Raw genomic sequence first — 24,814 nt, 5'->3', positions numbered from 1 at the left:
TTTCGTCGTCGATGAATTCGAGCTTTGCTTTCGCCTCCTTTATTTCTTTCTTAAATTTTCCCGGCACTTCATTTTCTACGCTTAACATGTAGTCTAGTTCGCTTTGTAACTGCCTCTCTTGTTGCCTTTCCCGATTACGTAATACACAGGCTCTTTCAATCGCTATCATCTTTATATCACACTTCATTTGCTCCCACACAGCTATGAAGTTATTGGTCTCCAAACGAAGAGCATTTGAAAGACATTCTTTGGTTTTTGTGACAAATATTTCATCTTGCAGCAGCTTTTCATTAAATTTCCATAGAAACCAATTAAACTTCGCAGCCTTACGTTTTTCGCCAATGTTGACCTTGACCAGACAGTGATCACTAAAACTAAGATGTTGAGTTTGATAAGATGAGCATAGTGGCACCAACTTTGCCGACAAATATATTCTGTCTAACCTCGCGTGCGAATGACCTTGAAAGTGCGTATATCCTACTTCACCCTCTCGCGTCATTACATAACCGACATCTTCCAGCCCTGTCTCGTTCACTATTTTATTCAACAGCTCAGCGCTTCTATCGCGCACATTGAAGCTCGTTGTCTTATCCTCCGCTCTACAGACACAATTGAAATCCCCTAGAACCACCACATTTCTTTCCGTTTTCAAGAACCCTTCAATCGCTCTGAAAAAAAGTTCCCGTTCGTGCGATCTGTTCGGTGCATAAACACACACAACGCGCCAAGGCAGTCCAGAAAAACTGAAGTCGCACACAACCAGCCTACCGCTATCGCAGGTAGACACATTTTCAACAACCGCGATGCTACTACGTATGAAAACGACACAGCCTCCTGACCGCCCAACAGCATGACAAACGCAGACATTGTACCTAGAGCGAAAAACTTGAACCATTTGCTCCGTTTGTTCTTCACTTTCCATTTTAGTTTCTTGTACAGCCAGGAGGTCTATGTCGTTTTCTAACAAAATGCGACTAATCTGGCATTGTCTCCTGCGCGAACACAGACCTCTTGAGTTCAACGTCGCGATGCAAATACCAGTTTTAAAGTTAGTCGCCATTTCTTGAAGGTTGTTTCGTCAGGTGTCATACTCACGTCGCAACAGTGGTTGCGTGTGCTCAGCGTAGAAAGCCTCGGAACGTCCCCTCCGCTACGGCGGGGCCGACGTTTGAGTGCCCCTACGGTCAGGCGACAGGTTTGGTCGTGGTTTAAAGGTAGGCCGGCGACCAGTCGCCGTCTTTGTTGGAGGTTCACTGGTGGCCGACGTGTCAACATTTCCGGTACCGTCAGGTGTTTCACGAGCTCGCTTTAAAGCGATAGCACCGGCCTTGGTCATCTCGGCGTCCGTTGCTTCCGGGCCGCCCTCTCGCGCAGCTGAAGATGACTTGCTCGCTGCTGTAGCGTCGTCCTCTACTGCTGCCGTGTCTAAATTCGTTCCTGACGCACCAGAGTGCTTGTCGCCTTCATTGGTAGATTCCAGTGCGGCCCCAGTAGACTGTTCAGGGGGCGTGGCAGGGCCTTCCGTACAACCGTCTTCCCTGCTCGCTTCTTCGGCATCCACGGCATCCATCAGGTGTTCAGACACTTCGTCTGTTTGGCCTGGGCCCGCAATGCTGGCGTACGACCTCACACAGTGGGCGTCATCGTGGCCATAGCGACGACAGACCCCACAGCGCGGCACGCGGCAATCCCGTCGAATGTGTCCGATAGCCCGGCATCGGAGGCAGAGCGGTGATCTGCCAGGAATTACGACGAGCGCCATGTCCTCTGCAACTCGTAGTTGGTGTGGCAGGTCGTCCACGGACACGCCCGCGTGTAGCCTCAGCGTGACCGACCGCGTGGTTGAACCTTTGTCATTGCAACCCTGCACCTTCCATTTATCTCTGCTTATCTCGGTCACTTTTCCGTAGGGCGTTAAGGCGACTCGCACAGCCTCGTCCGGCACGCCATGAAGAAGCCAGTACAACTTCAGCCGCACACCTCGATCACGGGGGTCAACCACCATACAGCGATGATCCTTTAGGTCAAATGACTCCGCCGCCAGCATCTTCTTTTTACCCTCATCATCCTTGAACGTCACTGCCCATACGTGATTCATTTGGTATGCCCCAAGGGCAACCACTTCCGGCAGCAGCGAAAGACGAGCAAGGCTGTCTCGGACATGCTCCACTCGATATGGCCTGGCTTTCAAATTTCCGTGCAAAAAAACCGTGTGCAAAACAGAATCACCTGAAGGCAGCTGAGGCAGAACAACCTGGAAATCTTCGCCTGGCTTTTCGGTACACCTGATACCGCGGCCCACACGGGCCGCTGAAACCGCCCCTACACGGGAGCACATGATAAACACGTCCGTACGCTGTCGCGGCCGGAAGTGGAATGCTGGGCTACCGAGGCGGACAGGGGTGACTGGCAAACGCAACCGGTATCATTCGTTTCCACAAATTAAAGGTCGAAAAAATAAGAAAATTCAGCAACAGTCATTCATTACTGTTCCAGACAGCGCACTCCTCACGACCTAATTAAACTGTCATAAGCAAACAAAAAACTGCACCGCCTTTGGCCTGGGTGATAATTGAACTCACGACCTTCAGATTATGAGACTGACGCGCTGCCTACTGCGCTACCGAGGCTTTTTTTTTCTTTATTGCCTTCTTCGCAAACAGTACAAATCAATATAGGAATACAGTGCAGTGGCACGTGTAAAAGTGCTGTCACATCTTCATACTGTGCTACTGAGGCGGACAGGTGTCACTGGGAAACACAACCGGTATCAATAGTTCCCTCAAGCTAAAGGTCGAAAAAGTAAGAAAACTCAGCAACAGTCATTCATTACTGCTCCAGACAGCGCACCCCCCAAACCTAATTAAACTCTCATAAGCAAACAAAAAAACTGCACCGCCTTTGGCCCGGGTAAGGATTGAACTCACGACCTTCAGATTATGAGCCTGACGCGCTGCCTACTGCGCTACCGAGGCGGACAGGTGTCACTGGAAAACACAACAGGTATCAATAGTTCCCACAAGTTAAAGGTCGAAAAAGTAAGAAAACTCAGCAACAGTCATTCATTACTGCTTCAGACAGCGCACCCCTCACGACCTAATTAAACTCTCATAAGCAAACAAAGAACTGCACCACCTTTGCCCCGGGTGAGGATTGAACTCACGACCTTCAAATTATGAAACTGACGCGCTGCCTACTGCGCTACCGAGGCAGACAGGTGTCATTGGGAAACACAACCAGTATCAATAGTTCCCACAAGTTAAAAATTGAAAAAGTAAGAAAACTCAGCAACAGTCATTCATTACTGCTCCAGACAGCGCACCCCTCACGACCTAATTAAACTCTTATAAGCAAACAAATATCTGCACCACCTTTCCCCGGGTGAGAATTGAACTCACGACCTTCAGATTATGAGACTGACGCGCTGCCTACTGCGCTACCGAGGCGGACAGGGGTCACGGGGAAACGCAACCGGTATCATTCGTTTCCACAAATAAAGGTCGAAAAAATAAGAAGACTGGGCAACAGTCATTCATTACTGCTCCAGACAGTGCACCCCTCACGACCTAATTAAACCCTCATAAGCAAACAAAACACCTGCACCGCCTCTGCCCCGGGTGAGGATTGAACTCACGACCTTCAGATTATGAGACTGACGCGCTGCCTACTGGGCTACCGAGGCGGACAGGGGTGACTGGCAAACGCAACCGGTATCATTCGTTTCCACAAATTAAAGGTCGAAAAAATAAGAAAATTCAGCAACAGTCATTCATTACTGTTCCAGACAGCGCACCCCTCACGACCTAATTAAACTCTCATATGCAAACAAAAAAACTGCATCGACATTGGCCCGCCTTAGGATTGAACTCACGACCTTCAGATTATGAGACTGACGCGCTGCCTACTGCACTACCGAGGCGGACAGGTGACACTGGGAAGCACAACCGGCATCAATAGTTCCCACAAGTTAAAGGTCGAAAAAGTAAGAAAACTCAGCAGCAGTCATTCATTACTGCTCCAGACAGCGCACCCCTCACGACATAATTAAACTCTCATAAGCAAACAAAAAACTTCAGCGCCTTTGCCCCGGGTGAGGATTGAACTCACGACCTTGAGATTATGAGACTGACGCGCCGCCTACTGCGCTACCGAGGCGGACTGGTGTCACTGGGAAACACAACCGGTATCAATAGTTCCCACAAGTTAAAGGTCGAAAAAGTAAGAAAACTCAGCAACAGTCATTCATTACTGCTCCAGACAGCGGCCCCTTCACGACCTAATTAAACTCTCAGAAGCAAAGAAGCCATATTCACCGCCTTTGCCCCGGGAGAGGATTGAACTCACGATCTTCAGATTACGAGACTGACGCGCTGCCTACTGCGCTACCGACGCGGACAGGGGTCACTGGGAAACGCAACCGGTATCATTAGTTCCCACAAATTAAAGGTGGAAAAAGTAAGCAAACTGAGCAACAGTCATAATTTACTGCTCCAGACAGTGCACCCCTCACGACCTAATTAAACTTTCATGAGCAAACAAAAAATCTGCAACAAATTTGCCCCGGGTGAGGATTGAACTCACGACCTTCAGATTATGAGACTGACGCGCTGCCTACTGCGCTACCGAGGCGAACAGGTGTCACTGGGAAACACAACCGGTATAAATCGTTCCCACATGTTAAAGGTCGAAAAAGTAAGAAAACTCAGCAACAGTCATTCATTACTGCTCAGGACAGCGCACCCCTCACGACCTAATTAAACTCTCATAGGCAAACAAAAAATCTGCACCGCCATTGGCCCGGGTGTGGATTGAACTCACGATCTTCGGATTATGAGACTGAAGCGCCGCCTACTGCGCTACCGAGGCGGACTGGTGTCACTGGGAAACAGAACCGGTATCAATAGTTCCCACAAGTTAAAGGTCGAAAAAGTAAGAAAACTCAGCAACAGTCATTCATTACTGCACCAGACAGCGCACCCTTCACGACCTAATTAAACTGTCATAAGCAAACAAAACAACTACACCGCCTTTGCCCCGGGTGAGGATGGAACTCACGACCTTCAGATTATGAGACTGACGCGCTGCCTACTCCGCTACCGAGGCGGACAGGGGTCACTGCGAAACGCAACCGGTATCATTAGTTCCCACAAATTAAAGGTGGAAAAAGTAAGAAAACTGAGCAACAGTCATTTATTACTGCTCCAGACAGTGCACCCCTCACGACCTAATTAAACTCTCATGAGCAAACAAAAAATCTGCAACAAATTTGCCCCGGGTGAGGATTGAACTCACGACCTTCAGATTATGAGACTGACGCGCTGCCTACTGCGCTACCGAGGCGAACAGGTGTCACTGGGAAACACAACCGGTATCAATCGTTCCCACATGTTAAAGGTCGAAAAAGTAAGAAAACTCAGCAACAGTCATTCATTACTGCTCAGGACAGCGCACCCCTCACGACCTAATTAAACTCTCATAGGCAAACAAAAAATCTGCACCGCCATTGCCCCGGGTGTGGATTGAACTCACGATCTTCAGATTATGAGACTGAGCGCCGCCTACTGCGCTACCGAGGCGGACTGGTGTCACTGGAAAACACAACCGGTATCAATAGTTCCCACAAGTTAAAGGTCGAAAAAGTAAGAAAACTCAGCAACAGTCATTCATTACTGCACCAGACAGCGCACCCTTCACGACCTAATTAAACTCTCATAAGCAAACAAAACAACTACACCGCCTTTGCCCCGGGTGAGGATGGAACTCACGACCTTCAAATTATGAGACTGACGCACTGCCTACTGCGCTACCGAGGCGGACAGGGGTCACTGCGAAACGCAACCGGTATCATTAGTTCCCACAAATTAAAGGTCAAAAAAGTAAGAAAACCGAGCAACAGAAATTCATTACTGCTCCACACAGTGCACCCCTCACGACCTAACTAAACTCTCATAAGCAAACAAAAAATCTGCACCGCCTTTGCCCCTGTGAGGATTGAACTCACGACCTTCAGATCATGAGACTGACGCGCTGCCTACTGCGCTACCGAGGCAGACAGGAGTCCCTGACAAACGCAACCGGTATCATTAGTTCCCACAAACAAAAAGGTGGAAAAGTAAGAAAACTGAGCAACAGTCATTTATTACTGCTCTAGACAGTGCACCCCTTATGACCTAATTAAACTCTCATGAGCAAACAAAAAATCTGCACCAAAGTTGCCCCGGGTGAGGATTGAACTCACGACCTTCAGATTATGAGACTGACGCGCTGCCTAGTGCGCTTCCGAGGCAGACAGGGGTCACTGGGAAACGCAACCGGTATCATTAGTTCCCACAAACTATAGGTCGAAAAAGTAAGAAAACCGAGCAACAGTCATTCATTACTGCTCCAGACAGCGCACCCCTCACGACCCAATAAATCTCTCATAGGAAAACAAAAAAATCTGCAACACCTTTGCCCCGGGTGGGGATTGAACTCACGACCTTCAGATTATGAGACAGACGTGCTGCCTACTGCGCTACCGAGGCAGACTGGGGTCACTGGGAAACGCAACCGGTATCATTAGTTCCCACAAAATAAAGGTTGAAAAAATAAGAAAACCGAGCAACTGTCATTCATTACTGCTCCTGACAGCGCACTCCTCACGACCTAATTAAACTGTCATAAGCAAACAAAAAACTGCACCGCCTTTGGCCTGGGTGAGAATTGAACTCACGACCTTCAGATTATGAGACTGACGCGCTGCCTACTGCGCTACCGAGGCGGACAGGTGTCACTGGGAAACACAACCGGTATCAATAGTTCCCTCAAGTTAAAGGTCGAAAAAGTAAGAAAACTCAGCAACAGTCATTCATTACTGCTCCAGACAGCGCACCCCCCAAACCTAATTAAACTCTCATAAGCAAACAAAAAAACTGCACCGCCTTTGGCCCGGGTAAGGATTGAACTCACGACCTTCAGATTATGAGCCTGACGCGCTGCCTACTGCGCTACCGAGGCGGACAGGTGTCACTGGAAAACACAACAGGTATCAATAGTTCCCACAAGTTAAAGGTCGAAAAAGTAAGAAAACTCAGCAACAGTCATTCATTACTGCTTCAGACAGCGCACCCCTCACGACCTAATTAAACTCTCATAAGCAAACAAAGAACTGCACCACCTTTGCCCCGGGTGAGGATTGAACTCACGACCTTCAAATTATGAAACTGACGCGCTGCCTACTGCGCTACCGAGGCAGACAGGTGTCATTGGGAAACACAACCAGTATCAATAGTTCCCACAAGTTAAAAATTGAAAAAGTAAGAAAACTCAGCAACAGTCATTCATTACTGCTCCAGACAGCGCACCCCTCACGACCTAATTAAACTCTTATAAGCAAACAAATATCTGCACCACCTTTCCCCGGGTGAGAATTGAACTCACGACCTTCAGATTATGAGACTGACGCGCTGCCTACTGCGCTACCGAGGCGGACAGGGGTCACGGGGAAACGCAACCGGTATCATTCGTTTCCACAAATAAAGGTCGAAAAAATAAGAAGACTGGGCAACAGTCATTCATTACTGCTCCAGACAGTGCACCCCTCACGACCTAATTAAACCCTCATAAGCAAACAAAACACCTGCACCGCCTCTGCCCCGGGTGAGGATTGAACTCACGACCTTCAGATTATGAGACTGACGCGCTGCCTACTGGGCTACCGAGGCGGACAGGGGTGACTGGCAAACGCAACCGGTATCATTCGTTTCCACAAATTAAAGGTCGAAAAAATAAGAAAATTCAGCAACAGTCATTCATTACTGTTCCAGACAGCGCACCCCTCACGACCTAATTAAACTCTCATAAGCAAACAAAAAAACTGCATCGACATTGGCCCGCCTTAGGATTGAACTCACGACCTTCAGATTATGAGACTGACGCGCTGCCTACTGCACTACCGAGGCGGACAGGTGACACTGGGAAGCACAACCGGCATCAATAGTTCCCACAAGTTAAAGGTCGAAAAAGTAAGAAAACTCAGCAGCAGTCATTCATTACTGCTCCAGACAGCGCACCCCTCACGACATAATTAAACTCTCATAAGCAAACAAAAAACTTCAGCGCCTTTGCCCCGGGTGAGGATTGAACTCACGACCTTGAGATTATGAGACTGACGCGCCGCCTACTGCGCTACCGAGGCGGACTGGTGTCACTGGGAAACACAACCGGTATCAATAGTTCCCACAAGTTAAAGGTCGAAAAAGTAAGAAAACTCAGCAACAGTCATTCATTACTGCTCCAGACAGCGGCCCCTTCACGACCTAATTAAACTCTCAGAAGCAAAGAAGCCATATTCACCGCCTTTGCCCCGGGAGAGGATTGAACTCACGATCTTCAGATTACGAGACTGACGCGCTGCCTACTGCGCTACCGACGCGGACAGGGGTCACTGGGAAACGCAACCGGTATCATTAGTTCCCACAAATTAAAGGTGGAAAAAGTAAGCAAACTGAGCAACAGTCATAATTTACTGCTCCAGACAGTGCACCCCTCACGACCTAATTAAACTTTCATGAGCAAACAAAAAATCTGCAACAAATTTGCCCCGGGTGAGGATTGAACTCACGACCTTCAGATTATGAGACTGACGCGCTGCCTACTGCGCTACCGAGGCGAACAGGTGTCACTGGGAAACACAACCGGTATAAATCGTTCCCACATGTTAAAGGTCGAAAAAGTAAGAAAACTCAGCAACAGTCATTCATTACTGCTCAGGACAGCGCACCCCTCACGACCTAATTAAACTCTCATAGGCAAACAAAAAATCTGCACCGCCATTGGCCCGGGTGTGGATTGAACTCACGATCTTCGGATTATGAGACTGAAGCGCCGCCTACTGCGCTACCGAGGCGGACTGGTGTCACTGGGAAACAGAACCGGTATCAATAGTTCCCACAAGTTAAAGGTCGAAAAAGTAAGAAAACTCAGCAACAGTCATTCATTACTGCACCAGACAGCGCACCCTTCACGACCTAATTAAACTGTCATAAGCAAACAAAACAACTACACCGCCTTTGCCCCGGGTGAGGATGGAACTCACGACCTTCAGATTATGAGACTGACGCGCTGCCTACTCCGCTACCGAGGCGGACAGGGGTCACTGCGAAACGCAACCGGTATCATTAGTTCCCACAAATTAAAGGTGGAAAAAGTAAGAAAACTGAGCAACAGTCATTTATTACTGCTCCAGACAGTGCACCCCTCACGACCTAATTAAACTCTCATGAGCAAACAAAAAATCTGCAGCAAATTTGCCCCGGGTGAGGATTGAACTCACGACCTTCAGATTATGAGACTGACGCGCTGCCTACTGCGCTACCGAGGCGAACAGGTGTCACTGGGAAACACAACCGGTATCAATCGTTCCCACATGTTAAAGGTCGAAAAAGTAAGAAAACTCAGCAACAGTCATTCATTACTGCTCAGGACAGCGCACCCCTCACGACCGAATTAAACTCTCATAGGCAAACAAAAAATCTGCACCGCCATTGCCCCGGGTGTGGATTGAACTCACGATCTTCAGATTATGAGACTGAGCGCCGCCTACTGCGCTACCGAGGCGGACTGGTGTCACTGGAAAACACAACCGGTATCAATAGTTCCCACAAGTTAAAGGTCGAAAAAGTAAGAAAACTCAGCAACAGTCATTCATTACTGCACCAGACAGCGCACCCTTCACGACCTAATTAAACTCTCATAAGCAAACAAAACAACTACACCGCCTTTGCCCCGGGTGAGGATGGAACTCACGACCTTCAAATTATGAGACTGACGCACTGCCTACTGCGCTACCGAGGCGGACAGGGGTCACTGCGAAACGCAACCGGTATCATTAGTTCCCACAAATTAAAGGTCAAAAAAGTAAGAAAACCGAGCAACAGAAATTCATTACTGCTCCACACAGTGCACCCCTCACGACCTAACTAAACTCTCATAAGCAAACAAAAAATCTGCACCGCCTTTGCCCCTGTGAGGATTGAACTCACGACCTTCAGATCATGAGACTGACGCGCTGCCTACTGCGCTACCGAGGCAGACAGGAGTCCCTGACAAACGCAACCGGTATCATTAGTTCCCACAAACAAAAAGGTGGAAAAGTAAGAAAACTGAGCAACAGTCATTTATTACTGCTCTAGACAGTGCACCCCTTATGACCTAATTAAACTCTCATGAGCAAACAAAAAATCTGCACCAAAGTTGCCCCGGGTGAGGATTGAACTCACGACCTTCAGATTATGAGACTGACGCGCTGCCTAGTGCGCTTCCGAGGCAGACAGGGGTCACTGGGAAACGCAACCGGTATCATTAGTTCCCACAAACTATAGGTCGAAAAAGTAAGAAAACCGAGCAACAGTCATTCATTACTGCTCCAGACAGCGCACCCCTCACGACCCAATAAATCTCTCATAGGAAAACAAAAAAATCTGCAACACCTTTGCCCCGGGTGGGGATTGAACTCACGACCTTCAGATTATGAGACAGACGTGCTGCCTACTGCGCTACCGAGGCAGACTGGGGTCACTGGGAAACGCAACCGGTATCATTAGTTCCCACAAATTAAAGGTTGAAAAAATAAGAAAACCGAGCAACAGTCATTCATTACTGCTCCAGACAGCGCACCCCCCAAACCTAATTAAACTCTCATAAGCAAACAAAAAAACTGCACCGCCTTTGGCCCGGGTAAGGATTGAACTCACGACCTTCAGATTATGAGCCTGACGCGCTGCCTACTGCGCTACCGAGGCGGACAGGTGTCACTGGAAAACACAACAGGTATCAATAGTTCCCACAAGTTAAAGGTCGAAAAAGTAAGAAAACTCAGCAACAGTCATTCATTACTGCTTCAGACAGCGCACCCCTCACGACCTAATTAAACTCTCATAAGCAAACAAAGAACTGCACCACCTTTGCCCCGGGTGAGGATTGAACTCACGACCTTCAAATTATGAAACTGACGCGCTGCCTACTGCGCTACCGAGGCAGACAGGTGTCATTGGGAAACACAACCAGTATCAATAGTTCCCACAAGTTAAAAATTGAAAAAGTAAGAAAACTCAGCAACAGTCATTCATTACTGCTCCAGACAGCGCACCCCTCACGACCTAATTAAACTCTTATAAGCAAACAAATATCTGCACCACCTTTCCCCGGGTGAGAATTGAACTCACGACCTTCAGATTATGAGACTGACGCGCTGCCTACTGCGCTACCGAGGCGGACAGGGGTCACGGGGAAACGCAACCGGTATCATTCGTTTCCACAAATAAAGGTCGAAAAAATAAGAAGACTGGGCAACAGTCATTCATTACTGCTCCAGACAGTGCACCCCTCACGACCTAATTAAACCCTCATAAGCAAACAAAACACCTGCACCGCCTCTGCCCCGGGTGAGGATTGAACTCACGACCTTCAGATTATGAGACTGACGCGCTGCCTACTGGGCTACCGAGGCGGACAGGGGTGACTGGCAAACGCAACCGGTATCATTCGTTTCCACAAATTAAAGGTCGAAAAAATAAGAAAATTCAGCAACAGTCATTCATTACTGTTCCAGACAGCGCACCCCTCACGACCTAATTAAACTCTCATAAGCAAACAAAAAAACTGCATCGACATTGGCCCGCCTTAGGATTGAACTCACGACCTTCAGATTATGAGACTGACGCGCTGCCTACTGCACTACCGAGGCGGACAGGTGACACTGGGAAGCACAACCGGCATCAATAGTTCCCACAAGTTAAAGGTCGAAAAAGTAAGAAAACTCAGCAGCAGTCATTCATTACTGCTCCAGACAGCGCACCCCTCACGACATAATTAAACTCTCATAAGCAAACAAAAAACTTCAGCGCCTTTGCCCCGGGTGAGGATTGAACTCACGACCTTGAGATTATGAGACTGACGCGCCGCCTACTGCGCTACCGAGGCGGACTGGTGTCACTGGGAAACACAACCGGTATCAATAGTTCCCACAAGTTAAAGGTCGAAAAAGTAAGAAAACTCAGCAACAGTCATTCATTACTGCTCCAGACAGCGGCCCCTTCACGACCTAATTAAACTCTCAGAAGCAAAGAAGCCATATTCACCGCCTTTGCCCCGGGAGAGGATTGAACTCACGATCTTCAGATTACGAGACTGACGCGCTGCCTACTGCGCTACCGACGCGGACAGGGGTCACTGGGAAACGCAACCGGTATCATTAGTTCCCACAAATTAAAGGTGGAAAAAGTAAGCAAACTGAGCAACAGTCATAATTTACTGCTCCAGACAGTGCACCCCTCACGACCTAATTAAACTTTCATGAGCAAACAAAAAATCTGCAACAAATTTGCCCCGGGTGAGGATTGAACTCACGACCTTCAGATTATGAGACTGACGCGCTGCCTACTGCGCTACCGAGGCGAACAGGTGTCACTGGGAAACACAACCGGTATAAATCGTTCCCACATGTTAAAGGTCGAAAAAGTAAGAAAACTCAGCAACAGTCATTCATTACTGCTCAGGACAGCGCACCCCTCACGACCTAATTAAACTCTCATAGGCAAACAAAAAATCTGCACCGCCATTGGCCCGGGTGTGGATTGAACTCACGATCTTCGGATTATGAGACTGAAGCGCCGCCTACTGCGCTACCGAGGCGGACTGGTGTCACTGGGAAACAGAACCGGTATCAATAGTTCCCACAAGTTAAAGGTCGAAAAAGTAAGAAAACTCAGCAACAGTCATTCATTACTGCACCAGACAGCGCACCCTTCACGACCTAATTAAACTGTCATAAGCAAACAAAACAACTACACCGCCTTTGCCCCGGGTGAGGATGGAACTCACGACCTTCAGATTATGAGACTGACGCGCTGCCTACTCCGCTACCGAGGCGGACAGGGGTCACTGCGAAACGCAACCGGTATCATTAGTTCCCACAAATTAAAGGTGGAAAAAGTAAGAAAACTGAGCAACAGTCATTTATTACTGCTCCAGACAGTGCACCCCTCACGACCTAATTAAACTCTCATGAGCAAACAAAAAATCTGCAGCAAATTTGCCCCGGGTGAGGATTGAACTCACGACCTTCAGATTATGAGACTGACGCGCTGCCTACTGCGCTACCGAGGCGAACAGGTGTCACTGGGAAACACAACCGGTATCAATCGTTCCCACATGTTAAAGGTCGAAAAAGTAAGAAAACTCAGCAACAGTCATTCATTACTGCTCAGGACAGCGCACCCCTCACGACCGAATTAAACTCTCATAGGCAAACAAAAAATCTGCACCGCCATTGCCCCGGGTGTGGATTGAACTCACGATCTTCAGATTATGAGACTGAGCGCCGCCTACTGCGCTACCGAGGCGGACTGGTGTCACTGGAAAACACAACCGGTATCAATAGTTCCCACAAGTTAAAGGTCGAAAAAGTAAGAAAACTCAGCAACAGTCATTCATTACTGCACCAGACAGCGCACCCTTCACGACCTAATTAAACTCTCATAAGCAAACAAAACAACTACACCGCCTTTGCCCCGGGTGAGGATGGAACTCACGACCTTCAAATTATGAGACTGACGCACTGCCTACTGCGCTACCGAGGCGGACAGGGGTCACTGCGAAACGCAACCGGTATCATTAGTTCCCACAAATTAAAGGTCAAAAAAGTAAGAAAACCGAGCAACAGAAATTCATTACTGCTCCACACAGTGCACCCCTCACGACCTAACTAAACTCTCATAAGCAAACAAAAAATCTGCACCGCCTTTGCCCCTGTGAGGATTGAACTCACGACCTTCAGATCATGAGACTGACGCGCTGCCTACTGCGCTACCGAGGCAGACAGGAGTCCCTGACAAACGCAACCGGTATCATTAGTTCCCACAAACAAAAAGGTGGAAAAGTAAGAAAACTGAGCAACAGTCATTTATTACTGCTCTAGACAGTGCACCCCTTATGACCTAATTAAACTCTCATGAGCAAACAAAAAATCTGCACCAAAGTTGCCCCGGGTGAGGATTGAACTCACGACCTTCAGATTATGAGACTGACGCGCTGCCTAGTGCGCTTCCGAGGCAGACAGGGGTCACTGGGAAACGCAACCGGTATCATTAGTTCCCACAAACTATAGGTCGAAAAAGTAAGAAAACCGAGCAACAGTCATTCATTACTGCTCCAGACAGCGCACCCCTCACGACCCAATAAATCTCTCATAGGAAAACAAAAAAATCTGCAACACCTTTGCCCCGGGTGGGGATTGAACTCACGACCTTCAGATTATGAGACAGACGTGCTGCCTACTGCGCTACCGAGGCAGACTGGGGTCACTGGGAAACGCAACCGGTATCATTAGTTCCCACAAATTAAAGGTTGAAAAAATAAGAAAACCGAGCAACTGTCATTCATTACTGCTCCTGACAGCGCACTCCTCACGACCTAATTAAACTGTCATAAGCAAACAAAAAACTGCACCGCCTTTGGCCTGGGTGAGAATTGAACTCACGACCTTCAGATTATGAGACTGACGCGCTGCCTACTGCGCTACCGAGGCGGACAGGTGTCACTGGGAAACACAACCGGTATCAATAGTTCCCTCAAGTTAAAGGTCGAAAAAGTAAGAAAACTCAGCAACAGTCATTCATTACTGCTCCAGACAGCGCACCCCTCACGACCTAATTAAACTCTTATAAGCAAACAAATATCTGCACCACCTTTCCCCGGGTGAGAATTGAACTCACGACCTTCAGATTATGAGACTGACGCGCTGCCTACTGCGCTACCGAGGCGGACAGGGGTCACGGGGAAACGCAACCGGTATCATTCGTTTCCACAAATAAAGGTCGAAAAAATAAGAGGACTGGGCAACAGTCATTCATTACTGCTCCAGACAGTGCACCCCTCACGACCTAATTAAACCCTCATAAGCAAACAAAACATCTGCACCGCCTCTGCCCCGGGTGAGGATTGAACTCACGACCTTCAGATTATGAGACTGACGCGCTGCCTACTGGGCTACCGAGGCGGACAGGGGTGACTGGCAAACGCAACCGGTATCATTCGTTTCCACAAATTAAAGGTCGAAAAAATAAGAAAATTCAGCAACAGTCATTCATTACTGTTCCAGACAGCGCACCCCTCACGACCTAATTAAACTGTCATAAGCAAACAAAAAACTGCACCGCCTTTGCCCCTGTGAGGATTGAACTCACGACCTTCAGATTATGAGACTGACGCACTGCCTACTGCGCTACCGAGGCAGACAGGAGTCCCTGGCAAACGCAACCGCTATCATTAGTTCCCACAAAAAAAAAGGTGGAAAAAGTAAGAAACTGAGCAACAGTCATTTATTACTGCTCCAGACAGTGCACCCCTCATGACCTAATTAAACTCTCATGAGCAAACAAAAATTCTGCACCAAAGTTGCCCCGGGTGAGGATTGAACTCACGACCTTCAGAATATGAGACTGACGCGCTGCCTAGTGCGCTTCCGAGGCAGACAGGGGTCACTGGGAAACGCAACCGGTATCATTAGTTCCCACAAACTATAGGTCGAAAAAGTAAGAAAACCGAGCAACAGTCATTCATTACTGCTCCAGACAGCGCACCCCTCACGACCTAAATAAACTCTCATAAACAAACAAAAAAACTTCACCGCCTTTGCCCCGGGTGAGGATTGAACTCACGAGCTTCAAAATATGAGACTGACGCGCTGCCTACTGCGCTACCGAGGCAGACTGGGGTCACTGGGAAACGCAACCGGTATCATTAGTTCCCACAAATTAAAGGTTGAAAAAATAAGAAAACCAAGCAACTGTCATTCATTACTGCTCCTGACAGCGCACTCCTCACGACCTAATTAAACTGTCATAAGCAAACAAAAAACTGCACCGCCTTTGGCCTGGGTGAGAATTGAACTCACGACCTTCAGATTATGAGACTGACGCGCTGCCTACTGCGCTACCGAGGCGGACAGGTGTCACTGGGAAACACAACCAGTATCAATAGTTCCCTCAAGTTAAAGGTCGAAAAAGTAAGAAAACTCAGCAACAGTCATTCATTACTGCTTCAGACAGCGCACCCCTCACGACCTAATTAAACTCTCATAAGCAAACAAAGAACTGCACCACCTTTGCCCCGGGTGAGGATTGAACTCACGACCTTCAAACTATGAAACTGACGCGCTGCCTACTGCGCTACCGAGGCAGACAGGTGTCATTGGGAAACACAACCAGTATCAATAGTTCCCACAAGTTAAAAATTGAAAAAGTAAGAAAACTCAGCAACAGTCATTCATTACTGCTCCAGACAGCGCACCCCTCACGACCTAATTAAACTCTTATAAGCAAACAAATATCTGCACCACCTTTCCCCGGGTGAGAATTGAACTCACGACCTTCAGATTATGAGACTGACGCGCTGCCTACTGCGCTACCGAGGCGGACAGGGGTCACGGGGAAACGCAACCGGTATCATTCGTTTCCACAAATAAAGGTCGAAAAAATAAGAAGACTGGGCAACAGTCATTCATTACTGCTCCAGACAGTGCACCCCTCACGACCTAATTAAACCCTCATAAGCAAACAAAACACCTGCACCGCCTCTGCCCCGGGTGAGGATTGAACTCACGACCTTCAGATTATGAGACTGACGCGCTGCCTACTGGGCTACCGAGGCGGACAGGGGTGACTGGCAAACGCAACCGGTATCATTCGTTTCCACAAATTAAAGGTCGAAAAAATAAGAAAATTCAGCAACAGTCATTCATTACTGTTCCAGACAGCGCACCCCTCACGACCTAATTAAACTCTCATAAGCAAACAAAAAAACTGCATCGACATTGGCCCGCCTTAGGATTGAACTCACGACCTTCAGATTATGAGACTGACGCGCTGCCTACTGCACTACCGAGGCGGACAGGTGACACTGGGAAGCACAACCGGCATCAATAGTTCCCACAAGTTAAAGGTCGAAAAAGTAAGAAAACTCAGCAGCAGTCATTCATTACTGCTCCAGACAGCGCACCCCTCACGACATAATTAAACTCTCATAAGCAAACAAAAAACTTCAGCGCCTTTGCCACGGGTGAGGATTGAACTCACGACCTTGAGATTATGAGACTGACGCGCCGCCTACTGCGCTACCGAGGCGGACTGGTGTCACTGGGAAACACAACCGGTATCAATAGTTCCCACAAGTTAAAGGTCGAAAAAGTAAGAAAACTCAGCAACAGTCATTCATTACTGCTCCAGACAGCGGCCCCTTCACGACCTAATTAAACTCTCAGAAGCAAAGAAGCCATATTCACCGCCTTTGCCCCGGGAGAGGATTGAACTCACGATCTTCAGATTACGAGACTGACGCGCTGCCTACTGCGCTACCGACGCGGACAGGGGTCACTGGGAAACGCAACCGGTATCATTAGTTCCCACAAATTAAAGGTGGAAAAAGTAAGCAAACTGAGCAACAGTCATAATTTACTGCTCCAGACAGTGCACCCCTCACGACCTAATTAAACTTTCATGAGCAAACAAAAAATCTGCAACAAATTTGCCCCGGGTGAGGATTGAACTCACGACCTTCAGATTATGAGACTGACGCGCTGCCTACTGCGCTACCGAGGCGAACAGGTGTCACTGGGAAACACAACCGGTATCAATCGTTCCCACATGTTAAAGGTCGAAAAAGTAAGAAAACTCAGCAACTGTCATTCATTACTGCTCAGGACAGCGCACCCCTCACGACCTAATTAAACTCTCATAGGCAAACAAAAAATCTGCACCGCCATTGGCCCGGGTGTGGATTGAACTCACGATCTTCAGATTATGAGACTGAAGCGCCGCCTACTGCGCTACCGAGGCGGACTGGTGTCACTGGGAAACACAACCGGTATCAATAGTTCCCACAAGTTAAAGGTCGAAAAAGTAAGAAAACTCAGCAACAGTCATTCATTACTGCACCAGACAGCGCACCCTCCACGACCTAATTAAACTCTCATAAGCAAACAAAACAACTACACCGCCTTTGCCCCGGGTGAGGATGGAACTCACGACCTTCAGATTATGAGACTGACGCGCTGCCTACTCCGCTACCGAGGCGGACAGGGGTCACTGCGAAACGCAACCGGTATCATTAGTTCCCACAAATTAAAGGTGGAAAAAGTAAGAAAACCGAGCAACAGAAATTCATTACTGCTCCACACAGTGCACCCCTCACGACCTAACTAAACTCTCATAAGCAAACAAAAAATCTGCACCGCCTTTGCCCCTGTGAGGATTGAACTCACGACCTTCAGATCATGAGACTGACGCGCTGCCTACTGCGCTACCGAGGCAGACAGGAGTCCCTGACAAACGCAACCGGTATCATTAGTTCCCACAAACAAAAAGGTGGAAAAGTAAGAAAACTGAGCAACAGTCATTTATTACTGCTCTAGACAGTGCACCCCTTATGACCTAATTAAACTCTCATGAGCAAACAAAAAATCTGCACCAAAGTTGCCCCGGGTGAGGATTGAACTCACGACCTTCAGATTATGAGACTGACGCGCTGCCTAGTGCGCTTCCGAGGCAGACAGGGGTCACTGGGAAACGCAACCGGTATCATTAGTTCCCACAAACTATAGGTCGAAAAAGTAAGAAAACCGAGCAACAGTCATTCATTACTGCTCCAGACAGCGCACCCCTCACGACCCAATAAATCTCTCATAGGAAAACAAAAAAATCTGCAACACCTTTGCCCCGGGTGGGGATTGAACTCACGACCTTCAGATTATGAGACAGACGTGCTGCCTACTGCGCTACCGAGGCAGACTGGGGTCACTGGGAAACGCAACCGGTATCATTAGTTCCCACAAATTAAAGGTTGAAAAAATAAGAAAACCGAGCAACTGTCATTCATTACTGCTCCTGACAGCGCACTCCTCACGACCTAATTAAACTGTCATAAGCAAACAAAAAACTGCACCGCCTTTGGCCTGGGTGAGAATTGAACTCACGACCTTCAGATTATGAGACTGACGCGCTGCCTACTGCGCTACCGAGGCGGACAGGCGTCACTGGGAAACACAACCGGTATCAATAGTTCCCTCAAGTTAAAGGTCGAAAAAGTAAGAAAACTCAGCAACAGTCATTCATTACTGCTCCAGACAGCGCACCCCTCACGACCTAATTAAACTCTTATAAGCAAACAAATATCTGCACCACCTTTCCCCGGGTGAGAATTGAACTCACGACCTTCAGATTATGAGACTGACGCGCTGCCTACTGCGCTACCGAGGCGGACAGGGGTCACGGGGAAACGCAACCGGTATCATTCGTTTCCACAAATAAAGGTCGAAAAAATAAGAGGACTGGGCAACAGTCATTCATTACTGCTCCAGACAGTGCACCCCTCACGACCTAATTAAACCCTCATAAGCAAACAAAACATCTGCACCGCCTTTGCCCCTGTGAGGATTGAACTCACGACCTTCAGATTATGAGACTGACGCACTGCCTACAGCGCTACCGAGGCAGACAGGAGTCCCTGGCAAACGCAACCGCTATCATTAGTTCCCACAAAAAAAAAGGTGGAAAAAGTAAGAAAACTGAGCAACAGTCATTTATTACTGCTCCAGACAGTGCACCCCTCATGACCTAATTAAACTCTCATGAGCAAACAAAAATTCTGCACCAAAGTTGCCCCGGGTGAGGATTGAACTCACGACCTTCAGATTATGAGACTGACGCGCTGCCTAGTGCGCTTCCGAGGCAGACAGGGGTCACTGGGAAACGCAACCGGTATCATTAGTTCCCACAAACTATAGGTCGAAAAAGTAAGAAAACCGAGCAACAGTCATTCATTACTGCTTCAGACAGCGCACCCCTCACGACCTAAATAAACTCTCATAAACAAACAAAAAAACTTCACCGCCTTTGCCCCGGGTGAGGATTGAACTCACGAGCTTCAAAATATGAGACTGACGCGCTGCCTACTGCGCTACCGAGGCAGACTGGGGTCACTGGGAAACGCAACCGGTATCATTAGTTCCCACAAATTAAAGGTTGAAAAAATAAGAAAACCGAGCAACTGTCATTCATTACTGCTCCTGACAGCGCACTCCTCACGACCTAATTAAACTGTCATAAGCAAACAAAAAACTGCACCGCCTTTGGCCTGGGTGAGAATTGAACTCACGATCTTCAGATTATGAGACTGAAGCGCCGCCTACTGCGCTACCGAGGCGGACTGGTGTCACTGGGAAACACAACCGGTATCAATAGTTCCCACAAGTTAAAGGTCAAAAAAGTAAGAAAACTCAGCAGCAGTCATTCATTACTGCTCCAGACAGCGCACCCCTCACGACATAATTAAACTCTCATAAGCAAAAAAAAACTTCAGCGCCTTTGCCCCGGGTGTGGATTGAACTCACGATCTTCAGATTATGAGACTGAAGCGCCGCCTACTGCGCTACCGAGGCGGACTGGTGTCACTGGGAAACACAACCGGTATCAATAGTTCCCACAAGTTAAAGGTCGAAAAAGTAAGAAAACTCAGCAACAGTCATTCATTACTGCACCAGACAGCGCACCCTTCACGACCTAATTAAACTCTCATAAGCAAACAAAACAACTACACCGCCTTTGCCCCGGGTGAGGATGGAACTCACGACCTTCAGATTATGAGACTGACGCGCTGCCTACTCCGCTACCGAGGCGGACAGGGGTCACTGCGAAACGCAACCGGTATCATTAGTTCCCACAAATTAAAGGTGGAAAAAGTAAGAAAACTGAGCAACAGTCATTTATTACTGCTCCAGACAGTGCACCCCTCACGACCTAATTAAACTCTCATGAGCAAACAAAAAATCTGCAACAAATTTGCCCCGGGTGAGGATTGAACTCACGACCTTCAGATTATGAGACTGACGCGCTGCCTACTGCGCTACCGAGGCGAACAGGTGTCACTGGGAAACACAACCGGTATCATTAGTTCCCACAAATTAAAGGTCGAAAAAGTAGGAAAACCGAGCAACAGTCATTCATTACTTCTCCAGACAGCGCACCCTTCACGACATAATTAAACTCTCATAAACAAACAAAAAACTTCACCGCCTTTGCCCCGGGTGAGGATTGAACTCACGACCTTCAGAATATGAGACTGACGCGCTGCCTACTGCGCTACCGAGGCAGACTGGGGTCACTGGGAAACGCAACCGGTATCATTAGTTCCCACAAATTAAAGGTTGAAAAAATAAGAAAACCGAGCAACTGTCATTCATTACTGCTCCTGACAGCGCACTCCTCACGACCTAATTAAACTGTCATAAGCAAACAAAAAACTGCACCGCCTTTGGCCTGGGTGAGAATTGAACTCACGACCTTCAGATTATGAGACTGACGCGCTGCCTACTGCGCTACCGAGGCGGACAGGTGTCACTGGGAAACACAACCGGTATCAATAGTTCCCTCAAGTTAAAGGTCGAAAAAGTAAGAAAACTCCGCAACAGTCATTCATTACTGCTCCAGACAGCGCACCCCTCACGACCTAATTAAACTCTTATAAGCAAACAAATATCTGCACCACCTTTCCCCGGGTGAGAATTGAACTCACGACCTTCAGATTATGAGACTGACGCGCTGCCTACTGCGCTACCGAGGCGGACAGGGGTCACGGGGAAACGCAACCGGTATCATTCGTTTCCACAAATAAAGGTCGAAAAAATAAGAAGACTGGGCAACAGTCATTCATTACTGCTCCAAACAGTGCACCCCTCACGACCTAATTAAACCCTCATAAGCAAACAAAACATCTGCACCGCCTCTGCCCCGGGTGAGGATTGAACTCACGACCTTCAGATTATGAGACTGACGCGCTGCCTACTGCGCTACCGAGGCTGACAGGGGTGACTGGCAAACGCAACCGGTATCATTCGTTTCCACAAATTAAAGGTCGAAAAAATAAGAAAATTCAGCAACAGTCATTCATTACTGTTCCAGACAGCGCACCCCTCACGACCTAATTAAACTGTCATAAGCAAACAAAAAACTGCACCGCCTTTGGCCCGGGTGAGGATTGAACTCACGACCTTCAGATTATGAGCCTGACGCGCTGCCTACTGCGCTTCCGAGGCGGACAGGTGTCACTGGAAAACACAACAGGTATCAAAAGTTCCCACAAGTTAAAGATCAAAAAGTAAGAAAACTCAGCAACAGTCATTCATTACTGCTTCAGACAGCGCACCCCTAACGACCTATTTAAAATCTCATAAGCAAACAAAGAACTGCACCACCTTTGCCCCGGGTGAGGATTGAACTCACGACCTTCAGATTATGAAACTGACGCGCTGCCCACTGCGCTACCGAGGCGGACAGGTGTCATTGGGAAACACAACCAGTATCAATAGTTCCCACAAGTTAAAAATTGAAAAAGTAAGAAAACTCAGCAACAGTCATTTATTACTGCTCCAGACAGCGCACCCCTCACGACCTAATTAAACTGTTATAAGCAAACAAAACATCTGCACCGCCTTTGCCCCGGGTGAGGATTGAACTCACGACCTTCAGATTATGAGACTGACGTGCTGCCTACTGGGCTACCGAGGCGCACAGGGGTGACTGGCAAACGCAACCGGTATCATTCGTTTCCACAAATTAAAGGTCGAAAAAATAAGAAAATTCAGCAACAGTCATTCATTACTGTTCCAGACAGCGCACCCCTCACGACCTTATTAAACTCTCATAAGCAAACAAAAAAACTGCATCGACATTGGCCCGCCTTAGGATTGAACTCACGACCTTCAGATTATGAGACTGACGCGCTGCCTACTGCACTACCGAGGCGGACAGGTGACACTGGGAAACACAACCGGTATCAATAGTTCCCACAAGTTAAAGGTCAAAAAAGTAAGACAACTCAGCAGCAGTCATTCATTACTGCTCCAGACAGCGCACCCCTCACGACATAATTAAACTCTCATAAGCAAACAAAAAACTTCAGCGCCTTTGCCCCGGGTGAGGATTGAACTCACGACCTTGAGATTATGAGACTGACGCGCCGCCTACTGCGCTACCGAGGCGGACTGGTGTCACTGGGAAACACAACAGGTATCAATAGTTCCCACAAGTTAAAGGTCGAAAAAGTAAGAAAACTCAGCAACAGTCATTCATTACTGCTCCAGACAGCGGCCCCTTCACGACCTAATTAAACTCTCAGAAGCAAAGAAACCATATTCACCGCCTTTGCCCCGGGAGAGGATTGAACTCACGATCTTCAGATTACGAGACTGACGCGCTGCCTACTGCGCTACCGACGCGGACAGGGGTCACTGGGAAACGCAACCGGTATCATTAGTTCCCACAAATTAAAGGTGGAAAAAGTAAGAAAACTGAGCAACAGTCATAATTTACTGCTCCAGACAGTGCACCCCTCACGACCTAATTAAACTCTCATGAGCAAACAAAAAATCTGCAACAAATTTGCCCCGGGTGAGGATTGAACTCACGACCTTCAGATTATGAGACTGACGCGCTGCCTACTGCGCTACCGAGGCGAACAGGTGTCACTGGGAAACACAACCGGTATCAATCGTTCCCACATATTAAAGGTCGAAAAAGTAAGAAAACTCAGCAACAGTCATTCATTACTGCTCAGGACAGTGCACCCATCACGACCTAATTAAACTCTCATAGGCAAACAAAAAATCTGCACCGCCATTGCCCCGGGTGTGGATTGAACTCACGATCTTCAGATTATGAGACTGAAGCGCCGCCTACTGCGCTACCGAGGCGGACTGGTGTCACTGGGAAACACAACCGGTATCAATAGTTCCCACAAGTTAAAGGTCGAAAAAGTAAGAAAACTCAGCAACAGTCATTCATTACTGCACCAGACAGCGCACCCTTCACGACCTAATTAAACTCTCATAAGCAAACAAAACAACTACACCGCCTTTGCCCCGGGTGAGGATGGAACTCACGACCTTCAGATTATGAGACTGACGCGCTGCCTACTCCGCTACCGAGGCGGACAGGGGTCACTGCGAAACGCAACCGGTATCATTAGTTCCCACAAATTAAAGGTGGAAAAAGTAAGAAAACTGAGCAACAGTCATTTATTACTCCTCCAGACAGTGCACCCCTCACGACCTAATTAAACTCTCATGAGCAAACAAAACAACAAATCTGCAACAAATTTGCCCCGGGTGAGGATTGAACTCACGACCTTCAGATTATGAGACTGACGCGCTGCCTACTGCGCTACCGAGGCGAACAGGTGTCACTGGGAAACACAACCGGTTTCAATCGTTCCCACATGTTAAAGGTCGAAAAAGTAAGAAAACTCAGCAACAGTCATTCATTACTGCTCAGGACAGCGCACCCCTCACGACCTAATTAAACTCTCATAGGCAAACAAAAAATCTGCACCGCCATTGCCCCGTGTGTGGATTGAACTCACGATCTTCAGATTATGAGACTGAGCGCCGCCTTCTGCGCTACCGAGGCGGACTGGTGTCACTGGGAAACACAACCGGTATCAATAGTTCCCACAAGTTAAAGGTCGAAAAAGTAAGAAAACTCAGCAACAGTCATTCATTACTGCACCAGACAGCGCACCCTTCACGACCTAATTAAACTCTCATAAGCAAACAAAACAACTACACCGCCTTTGCCCCGGGTGAGGATGGAACTCACGACCTTCAGATTATGAGACTGACGCGCTGCCTACTGCGCTACCGAGGCGGACAGGGGTCACTGCGAAACGCAACCGGTATCATTAGTTCCCACAAATTAAAGGTCGAAAAAGTAAGAAAACCGAGCAA

The 24,814-nt window shown here is 48.1% G+C and overlaps 1 protein-coding gene and 29 non-coding genes across 30 annotated transcripts; all 30 read right to left on the bottom strand.

Annotated features, from left to right (window-relative positions):
• Window positions 1-1,150: 1,150 nt before the first annotated feature.
• On the bottom strand, window positions 1,151-2,338 carry LOC142803118 (uncharacterized). The gene has a single exon (XM_075888221.1). The coding sequence runs from the start codon at window positions 2,336-2,338 to the stop codon at window positions 1,151-1,153; it is 1,188 nt and encodes a 395-aa protein (XP_075744336.1).
• Window positions 2,339-3,138: 800 nt separating this feature from the next.
• On the bottom strand, window positions 3,139-3,211 carry TRNAM-CAU (transfer RNA methionine (anticodon CAU)). The gene has a single exon. It is a non-coding gene; the product is annotated as a tRNA-Met (tRNA).
• Window positions 3,212-3,373: 162 nt separating this feature from the next.
• Window positions 3,374-3,446, bottom strand: TRNAM-CAU (transfer RNA methionine (anticodon CAU)). The gene has a single exon. It is a non-coding gene; the product is annotated as a tRNA-Met (tRNA).
• A 163-nt stretch (window positions 3,447-3,609) lies between these two features.
• Window positions 3,610-3,682, bottom strand: TRNAM-CAU (transfer RNA methionine (anticodon CAU)). The gene has a single exon. It is a non-coding gene; the product is annotated as a tRNA-Met (tRNA).
• An 874-nt stretch (window positions 3,683-4,556) lies between these two features.
• Window positions 4,557-4,629, bottom strand: TRNAM-CAU (transfer RNA methionine (anticodon CAU)). The gene has a single exon. It is a non-coding gene; the product is annotated as a tRNA-Met (tRNA).
• Window positions 4,630-5,267: 638 nt separating this feature from the next.
• On the bottom strand, window positions 5,268-5,340 carry TRNAM-CAU (transfer RNA methionine (anticodon CAU)). The gene has a single exon. It is a non-coding gene; the product is annotated as a tRNA-Met (tRNA).
• A 1,819-nt stretch (window positions 5,341-7,159) lies between these two features.
• On the bottom strand, window positions 7,160-7,232 carry TRNAM-CAU (transfer RNA methionine (anticodon CAU)). The gene has a single exon. It is a non-coding gene; the product is annotated as a tRNA-Met (tRNA).
• Window positions 7,233-7,394: 162 nt separating this feature from the next.
• TRNAM-CAU (transfer RNA methionine (anticodon CAU)) lies at window positions 7,395-7,467 on the bottom strand. The gene has a single exon. It is a non-coding gene; the product is annotated as a tRNA-Met (tRNA).
• Window positions 7,468-7,630: 163 nt separating this feature from the next.
• TRNAM-CAU (transfer RNA methionine (anticodon CAU)) lies at window positions 7,631-7,703 on the bottom strand. Its single transcript has one exon. It is a non-coding gene; the product is annotated as a tRNA-Met (tRNA).
• An 874-nt stretch (window positions 7,704-8,577) lies between these two features.
• TRNAM-CAU (transfer RNA methionine (anticodon CAU)) lies at window positions 8,578-8,650 on the bottom strand. The gene has a single exon. It is a non-coding gene; the product is annotated as a tRNA-Met (tRNA).
• Window positions 8,651-9,288: 638 nt separating this feature from the next.
• Window positions 9,289-9,361, bottom strand: TRNAM-CAU (transfer RNA methionine (anticodon CAU)). Its single transcript has one exon. It is a non-coding gene; the product is annotated as a tRNA-Met (tRNA).
• Window positions 9,362-10,944: 1,583 nt separating this feature from the next.
• TRNAM-CAU (transfer RNA methionine (anticodon CAU)) lies at window positions 10,945-11,017 on the bottom strand. Its single transcript has one exon. It is a non-coding gene; the product is annotated as a tRNA-Met (tRNA).
• A 162-nt stretch (window positions 11,018-11,179) lies between these two features.
• Window positions 11,180-11,252, bottom strand: TRNAM-CAU (transfer RNA methionine (anticodon CAU)). Its single transcript has one exon. It is a non-coding gene; the product is annotated as a tRNA-Met (tRNA).
• A 163-nt stretch (window positions 11,253-11,415) lies between these two features.
• Window positions 11,416-11,488, bottom strand: TRNAM-CAU (transfer RNA methionine (anticodon CAU)). The gene has a single exon. It is a non-coding gene; the product is annotated as a tRNA-Met (tRNA).
• Window positions 11,489-12,362: 874 nt separating this feature from the next.
• Window positions 12,363-12,435, bottom strand: TRNAM-CAU (transfer RNA methionine (anticodon CAU)). The gene has a single exon. It is a non-coding gene; the product is annotated as a tRNA-Met (tRNA).
• A 638-nt stretch (window positions 12,436-13,073) lies between these two features.
• TRNAM-CAU (transfer RNA methionine (anticodon CAU)) lies at window positions 13,074-13,146 on the bottom strand. The gene has a single exon. It is a non-coding gene; the product is annotated as a tRNA-Met (tRNA).
• A 1,582-nt stretch (window positions 13,147-14,728) lies between these two features.
• TRNAM-CAU (transfer RNA methionine (anticodon CAU)) lies at window positions 14,729-14,801 on the bottom strand. Its single transcript has one exon. It is a non-coding gene; the product is annotated as a tRNA-Met (tRNA).
• A 163-nt stretch (window positions 14,802-14,964) lies between these two features.
• On the bottom strand, window positions 14,965-15,037 carry TRNAM-CAU (transfer RNA methionine (anticodon CAU)). The gene has a single exon. It is a non-coding gene; the product is annotated as a tRNA-Met (tRNA).
• Window positions 15,038-16,380: 1,343 nt separating this feature from the next.
• Window positions 16,381-16,453, bottom strand: TRNAM-CAU (transfer RNA methionine (anticodon CAU)). Its single transcript has one exon. It is a non-coding gene; the product is annotated as a tRNA-Met (tRNA).
• Window positions 16,454-16,616: 163 nt separating this feature from the next.
• On the bottom strand, window positions 16,617-16,689 carry TRNAM-CAU (transfer RNA methionine (anticodon CAU)). Its single transcript has one exon. It is a non-coding gene; the product is annotated as a tRNA-Met (tRNA).
• An 874-nt stretch (window positions 16,690-17,563) lies between these two features.
• Window positions 17,564-17,636, bottom strand: TRNAM-CAU (transfer RNA methionine (anticodon CAU)). Its single transcript has one exon. It is a non-coding gene; the product is annotated as a tRNA-Met (tRNA).
• Window positions 17,637-19,219: 1,583 nt separating this feature from the next.
• Window positions 19,220-19,292, bottom strand: TRNAM-CAU (transfer RNA methionine (anticodon CAU)). Its single transcript has one exon. It is a non-coding gene; the product is annotated as a tRNA-Met (tRNA).
• Window positions 19,293-20,874: 1,582 nt separating this feature from the next.
• On the bottom strand, window positions 20,875-20,947 carry TRNAM-CAU (transfer RNA methionine (anticodon CAU)). The gene has a single exon. It is a non-coding gene; the product is annotated as a tRNA-Met (tRNA).
• Window positions 20,948-21,110: 163 nt separating this feature from the next.
• Window positions 21,111-21,183, bottom strand: TRNAM-CAU (transfer RNA methionine (anticodon CAU)). Its single transcript has one exon. It is a non-coding gene; the product is annotated as a tRNA-Met (tRNA).
• A 398-nt stretch (window positions 21,184-21,581) lies between these two features.
• TRNAM-CAU (transfer RNA methionine (anticodon CAU)) lies at window positions 21,582-21,654 on the bottom strand. Its single transcript has one exon. It is a non-coding gene; the product is annotated as a tRNA-Met (tRNA).
• Window positions 21,655-21,817: 163 nt separating this feature from the next.
• TRNAM-CAU (transfer RNA methionine (anticodon CAU)) lies at window positions 21,818-21,890 on the bottom strand. Its single transcript has one exon. It is a non-coding gene; the product is annotated as a tRNA-Met (tRNA).
• Window positions 21,891-22,288: 398 nt separating this feature from the next.
• TRNAM-CAU (transfer RNA methionine (anticodon CAU)) lies at window positions 22,289-22,361 on the bottom strand. The gene has a single exon. It is a non-coding gene; the product is annotated as a tRNA-Met (tRNA).
• A 1,111-nt stretch (window positions 22,362-23,472) lies between these two features.
• On the bottom strand, window positions 23,473-23,545 carry TRNAM-CAU (transfer RNA methionine (anticodon CAU)). The gene has a single exon. It is a non-coding gene; the product is annotated as a tRNA-Met (tRNA).
• Window positions 23,546-24,188: 643 nt separating this feature from the next.
• On the bottom strand, window positions 24,189-24,261 carry TRNAM-CAU (transfer RNA methionine (anticodon CAU)). The gene has a single exon. It is a non-coding gene; the product is annotated as a tRNA-Met (tRNA).
• A 400-nt stretch (window positions 24,262-24,661) lies between these two features.
• Window positions 24,662-24,734, bottom strand: TRNAM-CAU (transfer RNA methionine (anticodon CAU)). Its single transcript has one exon. It is a non-coding gene; the product is annotated as a tRNA-Met (tRNA).
• Between the last annotated feature and the right edge of the window lie 80 nt (window positions 24,735-24,814).

This window comes from Rhipicephalus microplus, chromosome 3 (assembly GCF_043290135.1).
Source record: "Rhipicephalus microplus isolate Deutch F79 chromosome 3, USDA_Rmic, whole genome shotgun sequence".
Classification (NCBI taxonomy): domain Eukaryota; kingdom Metazoa; phylum Arthropoda; class Arachnida; order Ixodida; family Ixodidae; genus Rhipicephalus; species Rhipicephalus microplus.
Note: the sequence above shows the minus strand (reverse complement) of the source record. Positions and strands in the feature narration are given on the sequence as shown.